This window comes from Aquarana catesbeiana, linkage group LG06, assembly GCF_042186555.1.
Source record: "Aquarana catesbeiana isolate 2022-GZ linkage group LG06, ASM4218655v1, whole genome shotgun sequence".
Taxonomy (NCBI): domain Eukaryota; kingdom Metazoa; phylum Chordata; class Amphibia; order Anura; family Ranidae; genus Aquarana; species Aquarana catesbeiana.
This window is the reverse complement of record NC_133329.1, coordinates 368,131,200-368,145,298: the sequence shown is the minus strand read 5'-3', so window position 1 is coordinate 368,145,298 and position 14,099 is coordinate 368,131,200. Positions and strand designations below refer to the sequence as shown.

The 14,099-nt window shown below is 46.1% G+C and overlaps 1 protein-coding gene across 1 annotated transcript in view; it reads left to right on the top strand.

The window, feature by feature from the left end:
- LOC141147094 (protein mono-ADP-ribosyltransferase PARP15-like) overlaps positions 1–10,937 on the top strand; it is an 89,714-nt gene extending 78,777 nt beyond the window's left edge. The window contains exons 12-13 of the mRNA XM_073634192.1: positions 1,682–1,856; positions 9,993–10,937. Of these exons, the coding sequence (XP_073490293.1) occupies positions 1,682–1,856; positions 9,993–10,282 (465 nt within the window). The 3' untranslated portion in view covers positions 10,283–10,937. The remainder of the gene's footprint in view (positions 1–1,681; positions 1,857–9,992) is intronic.
- The last annotated feature ends 3,162 nt before the right edge of the window (positions 10,938–14,099 follow it).

Below are 14,099 nucleotides of genomic sequence, written 5' to 3'. Positions count from 1 at the left end.
CCTAATTGCACCCTTACATTTCTTATTGCATTCTTTATAAAGTCTGAATGCTGAGGATGATCCCTCAACCCTGTATTTTTTGAAGGCCTTCTCCTTTGCTTTTATATGCATTTTTACATTGGAGTTAAGCCATCCAGGATGTTTGTTCGCTCTTTTAAATTTATTACCCAATGGGATACATTGGCTAATGCCCTTATTTAATATGCTCTTAAAGCAAACCCATCTCTCCTCCGTATTCTTTGTTCCTAATATTTTATCCCAATTTATGCCTTTTAGCAAGGTTTGTAGTTATTACTGTGCAAAAGTCTGCAAAGAATAAAGTGCTGAAAAAATAAAGTGCATAAAAAAAGAAAAAAAAAAAAGTCTGATAGCGCTTGATTTACAGCAGGTATCACATGCCTGTAGGGGATTCCTCCACATTACCACTGCTATCTACGGCTTTTTCTCCATACTCATGCTCCTTATTCAGATGCTGCTCTCTCTGGGCACTATAAAGATCACTTGTATATCTTAGAGTGCCGTCACACCGCTCAGATTGTCCCCACAGCGGGCGTGCATTCCACTGCCTGGTAAGCTGCACATCAAAATGGTTGTGCAGTAACCATGCCCTTACATGTTTTGTCCAGTGCCAGGTGTCCTTGAGGTGTTAGGGCAGAATCACAGACTTAAGTTTTAATAGTTTTTTCTATGAAGGTGTATTAAATTATTCCCAATAGTCTATTCTCTTCACTTAGCTTTTCTCTTGGTTGCACGGCTTTCAGTAGCGTATGTTTTATGTTAGAGTTTTTATCCAATCATATTTCAGCCATGATAGCTATTATGTGTTACCAGTATCAAATAAATCTGCATTAAGGCCTTCTGACATAAGTTATTGTACGCCTGATAGATGGCTCCAGTGTCACCAAATCAAAATCTGATTAGTTAAAACAACAGTTTCATTGCCATTTATTGTAAGCTACAGGAGCCAGCACTGTTGATTCTGAAGGCAGATTTCTTTGACCTTGGCAACGCATGATGGCGATTATTATTATTATTCAGGATTTATATGGCACCATCAGTTTGCTTGGCTGAAATATGATTTGATAAAAGCTCTAACATCTACACTACTGGAAGCAGTACACCCAAGAGAAAAGCTATGAAATGAGGAGAACAGACTATTGGGAATAATTGAATACACATTGATAGAAAAAAAATATATTAAAACATAAGTCCAGTGGTTCTGATAGTTTAGGCCAGCAGAAAAGGCCTTGCTGGCTCTGATGGCCCACCACTGGTAACTTTATACCTCCCAACTGTCCAACATTTGAAGGGACTGGCCCTCTTGTGGAACCAAATCCCTATGTTCAAAGACTAGGTGCAATAACTCAAATCTGACCCCCACCAACTCCCTATATGACCATATGGATATGGAACCTATGAACACCCAGCACTGTATTGAGCATGTGGAGCTATGATGAAGGGTGTTCATAGATTCTATATTTGATCTGTAAAGTAGGACAGGTGTGTCATATAACTTGGATCCTGGTCAGGGTGTTATAACTCTCTTTATGAACACTATTTGTGGGCACATATTGCCAAATATCGTGTTTAGTTTTTTTAAGTTTTGGACTTGTATAAACACATTTTGAGATGGGCTGGACTTTAACAGTTAGCAACCATTTTGTACTGTCATTTTTTATAGATAACCAGGATTCAGAATAAGAAATTGTGGCAGAGTTTCTCACTAAACAAGCAGATGGTGGATCAAAAAAATCCTGGCCTGGAAAATATACGACACCTGTACCATGGTACAACTGTAGATAATATCTGCAATATCAGTCATGGAGGTTTCAACCGGACTTATTGTGGCAAAAATGGTAAGCATCCAACCTCTCGTGCTACATTAGACAGAACCAACAGTTGCCTAGTACCCTGTTAATAAAAGAAAAAAAAAAAGCACTGGAGAGCCAGGCCACACTTCATTTCACTAACATTTCAGAACCTGGCATCCCAGCAGCACAGAATCTCGGAAAAGATGTAGCATTCCTGAATTTTCTTTTTAATCCCTTAACATTTTAAAGAGACCTTGTCAGGAATATAAACAGTTGAAGGTAAAAACACCAAACAATCAAATATTTTAAATGCTTACTTGCAGGCTTTATACTTTCCATAAATGAAATGTTTTCACTTGCAATGTGCCTTTGAACTTGCTAGAAAATCTGACTACTCTAGTAAGAGTCAGTTCCCTAGCACAGTCCGCTCCCTCCTAACCCTCTCCTCTTCTGGGAGTGTCTAATAACATTCTGCTGGCCCAACTCCTCTACCCCTCTCTTCACCTCACTACATATGCTTTTTATGTAGCAACCTTCGTAACAACTAGTGGCATCATGTGTGTGCTCCTCCTTCAGTGTTTACAATAGGATGGAAGCATAGGTGTGCGCAGCCTATTGCATTAGGGTGTGCACAGCAAAGCTCAAAGCCGCAGCGGATGGTGGGTGTGGCCGAATTGCATTTACAGTGGGAGGGGCTTAAAGGGACGTTGTTAAATAAAACAGAAGCCTTTCTGAATCCATGAAATATGCTTTTAGTTCTCTCTCCCCCCAGTTGGGCACTTTCATACTGATGCAGCATGGTTTTCCCACACCATGGGTGCAGCACAGTGTACCCACGGTTTTTGTGTGGGTTAGCTGCGGTTTGCCATAGACTTCTATTGTGTCTCGCGGTTTGGTGCGCTTTGTAAAACAAAAAAAACCTGAAAGTGTGGCTTTGGTGCGCTTTCAGAAAGTGCATCAAAACCATGGAACACAATAGAAGTCTATGGCAAACTGCAGCGAACCCATGCGAAAAATTGCAGGTACACTGCGATGCACCCATGGTGTGGGAAAACCGCACTGCATTATTCTGAAAGCCAAGCTGACCCTTAATTACTTCTGACCTCTAAACTCTCCCTTAATTATTACTGACCCTGGAACCCTGCTGCACTTGCTACTGACCTTTGAGCCACTTCTGAGCTCTGCGTCACTTACTACAGAGTTCAAAGGTCAGTGCTAGGTGAGGTGGAGTTCAGAGGTCAGTGTTATGCGAGGCAGAGGTCAGTGCTAAGGAAGGCAGAGGTTAGGTGTTAGCAAGTGAAGCAGAGGTCAGAGCTAAGTGGATAGTTCAGAGGTTAGTGCTACGTGAGGAAGAGTTGAGGGGTCATTTCTTTGTGAGACAGAGGTCAGAGCTAAGTGAGGCAGAAGTTAGGGGTCAGTACTAAGTGAGGCAGAGGTTAGGGGTCAATACTACAGTACAGTACTGACCCCTAACCTCTGCCTCACTTAGTTCTGACCCATAACCTCTGCCTCACTAAGTGGGGCAGAGGTCAAAGCTAAGTGAGGCAGAGTTCAGAGATCAGTGCTAAGTGAGGTGGAGGTCAGTGCTAGGTGGGGCAGAGTTCAGAGGCCAGTACTAAGGCAGATTTTAGAGGTCAGTGCTAAGAGGCAGAGGTCAGGGGTCAGCAGTGACGAAGTGCAGTAGTAAGTAACTATCTGTCTCACTTCTGCACTGTTTACTCCTGTTCTCCTTCTCCCTGGACTCTTCATAGTACTTAGGCTACTGTAGCTCCAACTCTTCTATTCCTCCTTCTCCTATTCCCTGGTCCAATAGGTGGAGCTAAATTACAGCTACTCATAGGCCCACCCATTGAACCAGGGAATAGGAGTAGGGGGAGAAAAGCCAAAGCTGCGCTACCTTGAGTACCATGAAGAGTCCCAGGAAGAAGAACAGACATAAGTGAATCTCTCTTTCTGTGCCTCCCCTGCAGCTGTGCTTGTTACAGGCAGCTACAGAGGAGACACAGCTGTAGGGGAGGCACAGAAAATAGGAGCCGAGTGCCAGAACGGCTCGGCGATTCAACGTGGACTGACGGAACACTGGGATTTAATTGAAATCTCGGGATGGTCACGCCCAGTCCAGGGAATTTGGGAGGTATGCACAGGGGGTGATTAGGTTGTGCCCAGGCACACCCATCACACCCCCTGTGCACGCTTATGGATGGAAGTAGAACTTCCCCCATTCAGACCTTAAAGCGGAGTTCCACTCGTTTGTAAATTTATTAAAAGTCGGCAGCTACAAAAGGTGTAGCTGCTGACTTTTAATAAACAGACACTTTTTTCACTGCCCTACGGTCCAGCGATGCGGGCGGCCAAAGCCTCCCTCCTCTCCCCCACCTCTCCGCGGTGCCGGCATTGCAAGTGTGGGCACCTGGCTGTGACAGCTTGCAGCTTCACAGCCAGGTGTGCACTGTACATGTGCGAGTCGCTCTGCACTCTTAGTGGCCAGGCAATCTTCTGGGACCTGTGACGTGTCCAAGAAGATTGAAAAGAGGGAGGGGGAGAAGAGGAGTCGCCTAGGGGGGAGGAAGTGGAGGCGGCAAGGCAACCAGAGCAGGAAGTGGGAGCTAGGTACCTGTCAAAACTAGGTACACACTTCCTCCCCCCAAAAATGACATGCCAAATGTGGCATGTCGGGACGAGGAGTGCTTAAAGCAGTTCCACTTTTGGGTGGAACTCCGCTTTAAAGTGGATGTAAACCCGAAATTTAAATTTTTTTTTTTTTTTAATGTCATAATGTAGAGTATAAGATTTCCTATAATTTAAGCCCAGTCTTGCCACAAAGAGTTAATCCAGCCCTGAGCAATCCTCTTTTATTGTTCAGTGAGATAAAACTTCACAAACAGAGAAAAACTTTGTCAAATCCTCCCCCTTGCTGTGAGTGACAGGTGATTTACATATCTCGTGCATTAGCCTAATGCCGCGTACACACGAGCGGACTTTCTATCCTACTTGGTCCGGCACACTTTCCGACGGACTTTGTCCGCCAGGTGCGCCGGACTTTAAAACGAACGGACTTGCCCACACACGCCGGGATTTTCCGGCGGGCTAAGTCCGCCCGTCTTTCCGACGGACTTTCGCCGGAGTTCCGGCGGACTTTCAGAATGAACGGACTTGCCCACACACGGACAAGTCCGTTCATTTTGAACGTGACTCAGGTGCGACGGGACTAGAGAAGGATGTCAATCTTGCCGCTTTTATCGGCGAGATTGACACCTTGCTAGCCCCGTCGCGGGGCATACCAGGCCCTTAGGTCTGGTATGGATTATAAAGGGGAACCCCGCTACGCCGAAAAAACGGCGTGGGGTCCCCCTAAAATCCATACCAGACCCCGATCCGAGCACGCAGCCTGGCCGGTCAGGAAAGGGGGTGGGGACGAGCGAGCGGCCCCCCCCCTCCTGAACCGTACCAGGCCGCATGCCCTCAACATGGGGGGTGGGTGCTTTGGGGGAGGGGGGCGCCCTGCGCCCCCCCCCCCAAAGCACCTTGTCCCCATGTTGATGAGGACAAGGGCCTCTTCCCGACAACCCTGGCCGTTGGTTGTCGGGGTCTGCGGGCGGGGGCTTATCGGAATCTGGGAGCCCCCTTTAATAAGGGGGCCCCCAGATCCCGGCCCCCCACCCTATGTAAATGAGTATGGGGTACATGGTACCCCTACCCATTTACCTAGGAAAAAAGTGTAAGTAATAAAACACACTACACAGGTTTTTAAAATATTTTATTAAACAGCTCCGGGGGGGGATCTTCCTCCGGCTTCGGGGGTCTTCTTCCGGCTTCGGGGGTCCCTCCGCTTCATCTTCTCCCGGCGTCCGGTTGGTTCTTCTCCGCTCTCCGGCCTCTTCTCCCGGTGTCGCAGGTCTTCGGCCGGCCCCTCCGCTCTCTTCATGTAGCTCTATTGCGAGCGGAGGTCCGGACTTCTTGGCTTCTTGGCTTCTTGGCTTCTTGGCTTCTCTTCTCTTCTCTTCCCCCAGATGTTGACACGACGCTCTCTCCGGCTGGACTGGTCTCTGAGGGCTGCGTTGTGACTTATATAGGCGGAGACCCCGCCCCCATATGATGTCACAGTCCCTGGGCATGCTGGGACTGTGACGTTTTAGGGGGCGTGGTCGGGGGGCGTGGTCGACCACGCCCCCTAAAACGTCACAGTCCCAGCATGCCCAGGGACTGTGACATCATATGGGGGCGGGGTCTCCGCCTATATAAGTCACAACGCAGCCCTCAGAGACCAGTCCAGCCGGAGAGAGCGTCGTGTCAACATCTGGGGGAAGAGAAGAGAAGAGAAGCCAAGAAGCCAAGAAGCCAAGAAGTCCGGACCTCCGCTCGCAATAGAGCTACATGAAGAGAGCGGAGGGGCCGGCCGAAGACCTGCGACACCGGGAGAAGAGGCCGGAGAGCGGAGAAGAACCAACCGGACGCCGGGAGAAGATGAAGCGGAGGGACCCCCGAAGCCGGAAGAAGACCCCCGAAGCCGGAGGAAGATCCCCCCCCCGGAGCTGTTTAATAAAATATTTTAAAAACCTGTGTAGTGTGTTTTATTACTTACACTTTTTTCCTAGGTAAATGGGTAGGGGTACCATGTACCCCATACTCATTTACATAGGGTGGGGGGCCGGGATCTGGGGGCCCCCTTATTAAAGGGGGCTCCCAGATTCCGATAAGCCCCCGCCCGCAGACCCCGACAACCAACGGCCAGGGTTGTCGGGAAGAGGCCCTTGTCCTCATCAACATGGGGACAAGGTGCTTTGGGGGGGGGGGCGCAGGGCGCCCCCCTCCCCCAAAGCACCCACCCCCCATGTTGAGGGCATGCGGCCTGGTACGGTTCAGGAGGGGGGGGGCCGCTCGCTCGTCCCCACCCCCTTTCCTGACCGGCCAGGCTGCGTGCTCGGATCGGGGTCTGGTATGGATTTTAGGGGGACCCCACGCCGTTTTTTCGGCGTAGCGGGGTTCCCCTTTATAATCCATACCAGACCTAAGGGCCTGGTATGCCCCGCGCTCGCCGCAATAGGAAGATTTGTTTTTCCTATTGCAGCGAGCGCGAGATGCAATACCATCCCCTCGTGTCGTATTTGGTCCGTCGGACCAGCCTACACACGAGCGGGCTTTCCGTCGGACCAGCACACACACGAGCGGACTTTCCGCCCGAAACTGAGTCCGACGGAAAGATTTCAAACATGTTTAAAATCTAGGTCCGGCGGGCTTTTGGGAAGAAGTCCGCCGGAAAAGTCCGCCGCCGCCCACACACGGGCGGATTGTCCGGCACACTCTGGTCCGCCGGACCAAGTATGCCGGAAAGTCCGACCGTGTGTACGCGGCATAAGACATGCGTTATTTTTTAATTCCCACCCCCACACCTTTCTTCAGCAGCTCTGCAAGGATTGGCTGTTCCACACCTCAGCATGATTTGGCATGCTGAAGTCATGTGGTTACTTTCCTGTCTTTTCACTGGATGTTAGAGATCATAGCAGAAGTTCAGTGCAAGAAATACACAGGAGAAAATGCATATTGATAAGGGGAGTGTAGAGGTGGGCGGGGAGTCTACTGACATCACGACTCCACCCACCGAGCTCCAGACAACAGACCCGCCCACAGAATCTGCAGTTTTTCGGGTCTCATAACAGACACAGGGGAGACATTTGACAGGTAAAGATACATGCAGGAGGCATGTATATCCTTATAGATAACCCCTATGGCAGTAGTTTAGAAAGGATGACATTGGGTTTACATCCACTTGATGCCTGCTCTGCCTATCGCTGATGATCAGCATGGGGGGAACTGTGATGGGGCACTTTGAGTGTGAATGGGACCTTAAGCAGCTCTCTGTGATGGGTGTCCACATTCACCAATTTTTCCTCACTTATTGTGACAAAATTTTGAGTCTCTGTTCACTGTACCAAAGAAAATGGTCATTTGGACAAAATAGCAAACCCATGCAAGCCTCTTTGTCAGTTTTCAAAATTAATTTACAGGCCTCAAATGCAGATAGATTTACTTGTCTCTGCTTAGACTGCAAACAACTGGGTATGGTTTTCCCATCTGTGGTTTCCAATTTTTCATCAAGTCCAGGCATGTACTGGCCATCGGGACTACCGGGAGTTTCCCGGTGGGCCAATGGCTCAGTGGGCCGGTTTGCTCTGTGTGTCTCTCCCTCTCCCTCCTGTAAGCTTTAAGCTGCTGGAGGCAAAGACAAACATTGTATCACTCTGTAATTGCCGTGCCGATCATTCTCCCTGACTGTCCTGTTACAAGTTTGCAGTCCGGGTCTCCTGCATGTCATAATGACAAGCAGGCAGAGCCAGCTCGAGCAGCAGCAGCACTTCCGCACCTAAACCTGATCCTGTGTGTGCAAAATACATCTCCAACCTGTAATGTGTGGAGGAGCTGAACACAACACTAAGATGCAGGACTGGATGATGTTATTTCAGTGTCCCATTCCGGACCATCAAAGGGAGGGGAGATATTTGCATCTCATCTCAGTGTTAGCCAATAATGTTTTGTCCATGCTGCAGCCCCTCCCGCCACATTTTGACCTCAGTTCCTGGAAGAAGAAGCCAAAATCAGTCCTCAGCATGCTAACTCCCATGTGAGTTTTTTCTTTCTGTTTACTTCAGGGAGGGGGAGAAGGAGGTTCTGCAGCAGCAGGGATAGCCATGTGTTCATACTTTTAGTACAGGTGACAGAGGAAGAGGGGAATAGGGTCAGTATTCTCTTATCTATTCACATTATCATGTATTTTCTCTGGCTCTGTATACCACCTAACCTGGCTCTATATACCACCTAACCTGGCTCTATATACCACCTAACCTGGCTCTATATACCACCTAACCTGGCTCTATATACAACCTAACCTGGCACTCTATATCACCTAACCTGGCCAATGGGGCTGTAGCAATGTTCCTGTAAGATGTTAGCCCTCCCACTTCACTTGTTCAATTGTTTTTGTGCGTGTCTGCAAAATTAAAGTGGGCCAGTCTGGATGAAGTCCAGGGCCAAATTTGTGTCCCAGTCCAGCCCTGAGGAGACCTAAGTAGAATCAAAGGCGAGACTTTTTCATTTTGTATAGAGTAAAGCCTGGTACACACTGAGTTATTTTTTTTTCGTTCAACCCAGCGGCAGGAAAAAGTGCCCTGCAGTGATCAACTACTGTGAATTTCAACCACTTTTTTTTTTTCTTCTTGTTAATCATCATATCTTACTGTATGCCATTTCCTAAATTGTATCCTATGGTCAAAATATAAAACTCATATATTGATATCCTGCATTGTATTTAAGTTGTTTCTAGCCTACTCCTATAACTGTGAATGATGTTGAAATTTGTCAACTTTACTCTGACTTTAATCACATATTCACCTCCTTATTACTGTGACAAATATTCACTAATCCCTTCTGATAGACACTGCTGTGTCACAGAGCCTGCCTTCAGTACTACAGAGTTGCTGAGAGGAGGAGTTTCAGGAGGCGGAGTCAATACAGGAATCGCATCTTGCAGACAGCAAGGTACCATGGGATATGTAGTCCTTAGAAACGGAAAGGAAACAGCAGAGGAGAAGCTGCAAAGCATGCAGGGAAAGTGTTGAAAGAGATGGCCAATAGCCAGGCAGAACTCACACCATGCAAGGAATTTTTTTAAAGTTTATATTTGATTGTCAATAATAACTATTTTTGTATTGTAATTACATTGCTGTTATAAAAATGAAGAGTGTAGTCTGTGATCATAAACAATAAATGTTTGTGACTCTTACAAAGTTTGCTACCTGGAGATCCTACCGGTCACAACATTTCCTTTTGCAGACTGACAATGCTAAGCCACTGCATCACAATTAGCAGCAGCACTGTTGTCCTGCCTTGTGAACTTCTCAATGTCTGTCTGTTGGAATTCTTATCAGGTCTTTCAAATAGAAGCAGCCTAAAAGTCCAAGAGCTTGCAGGACAGGATGACAACAGAGCTGCTAGTTGCGGCATGGAAGCTTAGTATCGGCCTGCCCCAGGATATGCTGTAACTGGCAGGATCTCCAGGAAAGTAACTTTGCAACAGCTTCACAAAAGTTCTTTGATTAAGAGGACTGTATACAAAAAGCATACCAAGCATATTGAAAAATAGATTTAAGGTTACATACACTTTGTTTTTTCCTCTTAATCTATCAGGTACAGTTTGTGGCTATGGGACTTATTTTGCTGTTAAGTCACATTACTCTTGCAATGACAAATACTCAGCTCCAGACAAGGATGGATACAAGTGTGTCTACCAGGCTGCTGTAATTATCGGAAGATATTGTAAAGGAGACCAGTCCCTCCGGGAGCCGCCATATATCAATGCACAGACCAAAGAACAACGCTATGATTCTGTTGTGGACAACATACAAGCTATAACATATTTTGTTGTGTTTCATGATGACCATGCATATCCAGAATACCTGATCAAATTTAAACCCTGAGCAATGTAGAGTATAAAATGTCTGTACTACTTCCTTTTAACCAGCCTTAAATATAACATTGACCTGAACACAAAGCAAACCTGTGACAGCTGCAGGAGGAAATTATATATGTAGAAATGTCACTTTCCGCTAGCTTTTAGGTCTGATTCACACCTATGCGGGTTGCAGTTTGCATGTTCCAGGTGCATTTTGTGTTTTTCAATACATGTTTTTGATCCATTGAAGTCTATAGAACCAGAAAATAGTCCCTGGCTCTTTCCATAAAATGCACAGATGTGAACGTGATCCATAGGAAACCATGTTAAATGGACTGTAGTGTGTTTCTGCAAAACTGAAAACGTATAAAAAAAATGCATAAGTGTGAACCAGGCCTTAAATAGTTTTTCTTTTGTTGTCTTAAAATAATGGACACCAGCTGATTTTTACAGAAGCTTTAGATTGGAGGGCTTTTGAAGCAGAATCGCTGTCTATGCAACCTGTAAGCCAGCAATGAATACCCATTGACATGACCCATCTGAGAATTTCTTGGGATGTGCAAGGGCTAAACCAAATATAAATGAATAAATAAAAACTGATACACAATTGATTAGACATTTAACAGTTTATAGTTTTCAATCCTTGGGAATGGAAGCCAACATGCCAAGGTATGTTCCACATGAGAACAGTGACAGAGAAAAACCAACTCGTAGACCGTTCAGCTGCCTGGAACTTGATGACTTCTAGGCAGGTGAAAATTAGGAGGCATTTTTTATGATGGCCTACTTTACTCGAAGTGGTGTTGGGCTGCAGTTTGACTGCAGGTCGATTTGTATCCGTGTTTTACATGTGGTTGACTTCTATTAGACTGCTTTTAAAGTGCATCAAAGATGGAGCATGCAGGACTTTGATGCACTTTCATGAAAATGCACGGTCTAATAGAAGCGTACATAGTTTTATGTGTAAAATATGTCTAAATCTTGCTGCATCCAAATAGCATGCCGGTATGAACCCGCTCTTAGCATCATCTTTCTGGTGGGATTGGCCCTTTAAAATGTCCTTTGCCAAATTCCTTAAGGCATTGCAACAATTGTGGTAACCCTCCCAGTACGTAAGACAGGTTTATGTAGTTCTTATTTATGTTGTGGCTGTGACAAATTCAAAAAGATAAATGTATATAATGAAACTGGAGGTAATTGAGACCAACTCAGAATAATCAGGGGTGAGGGGATGTTGTGTTCACATTTTATTTTGTATTTGATTCATTGGTTGCCAGGAATCAACCAATGAAGCAAGGGCACACAGACAGTGGAACTCTGAGAGAATAGATCACCATAAGGTCCCCCTACCTTATGATTGACAGCGGTATATGACTGAGGAAAGCAACGAAAATTGTGGTGCATGGGCTCAAAAGACTTCTAAAAAGTGTCTAAGACATGTTTCACTAGTAAATGGTTGAGTGTTCTAAACAAACACAGATTCTTCTAGGTATGGGCAGATAGTGTGAGGTTAGGTTAAGATTTTTGTGTGTTGGGAACGCACACTAACTCGCAATGCAGAGAAATGCGTGGCCCTTTAACATACATGTGGTGGTGCATTGATTGTTAATGGTACCCCCATGCATCTGCAAATGTGCATTTTTGCAAGGAACAAACTGCATGGTGCTGCAGGACCATGCGATTTGGTGCAATTAATTTTTGGAAAAGACCTAGGGCCACCTTTTCCACTTTTTTCACATGTAGTGCAGCCCAATGAAATGAATGGGCTGCCTGACACGCAGATGGGAAGCCTCAATTTCATAATTTACTGCGTGCGCTTATAGTATTATGGAGTCATGTCAGAGCTTACAGAGCTTCAAAGAAGGCAAATTGTTGGTGCCCACTTTCTGGTGCCTCTGTGACTGGAGTCGCCAATTTATTTGCGGTGTCGCAATGTACAGTATCAAAGGTTACAACAGCATATACATGTAGCGCCCCCTGGGTCTACTGGGAGCAAAGAGGTACCTCCAGATACAGGGAGCGAGCGGGCTTACATTCACCCCAGAGCTGAGTCCATGGCTATAATGGGAATTTAGAACAGAATTTAGGCGCCAGTCACTTTAGGTATTTTTCAATGCTTTAATGAGAACTTGAGAAAAGTAGTAGGAGAGAGGTTTAGGAGATTTTTGAGATACACCTTTTAGCAGATCACTTACAGACTCCTTGAATCCAAAGGACAAAACAGCTTTCTTTTAGCAGATCTTGAATACCTGGGTAGGTCTCTCACACAGACCTAACAACTGGTAGGATGTCTGGACAAGCCTCTCTCACAGACTTAGCAGCCAGCAGAACTCCTGGATAAGTCTCTCTCACAGACCTAGCAGTCATTAGAACTCTTGTATAAGTCTCTCTCACAGACTTAGCAGCCAGGAGCTAGTTACCTTGATTAGATTGTAGAATAGCTTCACAGTACCAGAACCTTTAAGCTGACCTGGCGATACTGTAAGTGTAGTTTAGATATAGGTGCATCCTCCAAACGAGTCACCAGGTCCTCCTGAGAGACCAGCCTTCATCCTGGCTCTCTCTACCAAGGGTCCTCCCCTGGATCTCCTCAGCTTGACTCGGCTTCTTCCACACAGGGAAGACAGCCTAAGGACCACCTCAGGATTAGTAGGCCCCAGGCAGGCTTCTTGGCCTACTTGCAGAATATGCAGCAACACATCCTCAGGCCAGGAGGGCCCGGAGGTAACGACTCACTAAGAGCACATGGCATCTGTCCAATAAATACCCCTTCCCAGAATGCACAGCGTCTAGGCACCTCCTACTGGGCTGTTTCCGGAATAAGAATACTCATTACAGCTTAACCTAGTTGTAATTCTCACACTGTCCTATGGTACCAGTGACACCTACTGGCAACAGTGAGAAATGCACAACTCAGCCAAGTTTAGAACAGAACCAAATATACAATCAAATCTGAGCTGTTTACAGCTCAGTCAAAAACTAAATTTACACTATAGCCCCAATTTTAGAAACAGGGGGCTACACACAGTTTCTGGGAAAAAGGTCATCTAATAAGCAGGATTGTGACCCGGAATAAGAAAACAATTGCTGAAAAAGTGACTGCAGGGCTCAATCTCTGTCTTCACGGGACTGAGATTGAGCTCTGCAGTCACTTTTGCAGCAGTTGTTTTCTTATTCCGGGGTGCAATGTCCTTTTGTTAGTTGACCATGTCGACCGCGCTTATGCTTATCAGACAACGTTTTCCCGTAGACTTTTTATGTCGCCATGCTGTGTACCTCCTGACACCGCAAAAAAATTGGCAACTTCAGTCACAGAGGCACAGCTAAGTGGACACCAAAATTTTGCTCTCTTTGGAGCACTGTAAGCTCTGACATGACTCCGTATTACTAGCAGCGCATGCAGTGAATGACGAAAGTGAGGCTTCCCACCCATTAGACACCTATCTAGTCACACAGCTGAAGCAAAAGAATATTTTATCACTTTCGCTTTCAACACGAAACGTCGTCACAGGGTGAGGGGGCGCTATGCGTTGCTAAAGTGTTAGGGTTTGGCTTAAAGAAAAAGTGGCAACCCGAAACATGCAATTTTTTGTTGGGAAGAAAAGTGTTTTAGAAGACTTTTCTAACCTAATAGACCACTTTTAAAGCTGCAGTCTGAGGCCAAAAAAATTATTTAAATATATTCCCTTATGAGCCACAAAGGATAGAAAGCCACATTATGTGTATTAAATGCAGTCGCAAATCTTGTAGCAATGACATCATCACTGTGCTGTACATAGCCTGTGCAGAGAGCAGAGCTGTGGGAGGGACCCAGTATGCTCCACCCACTACAGGTTGCCTGC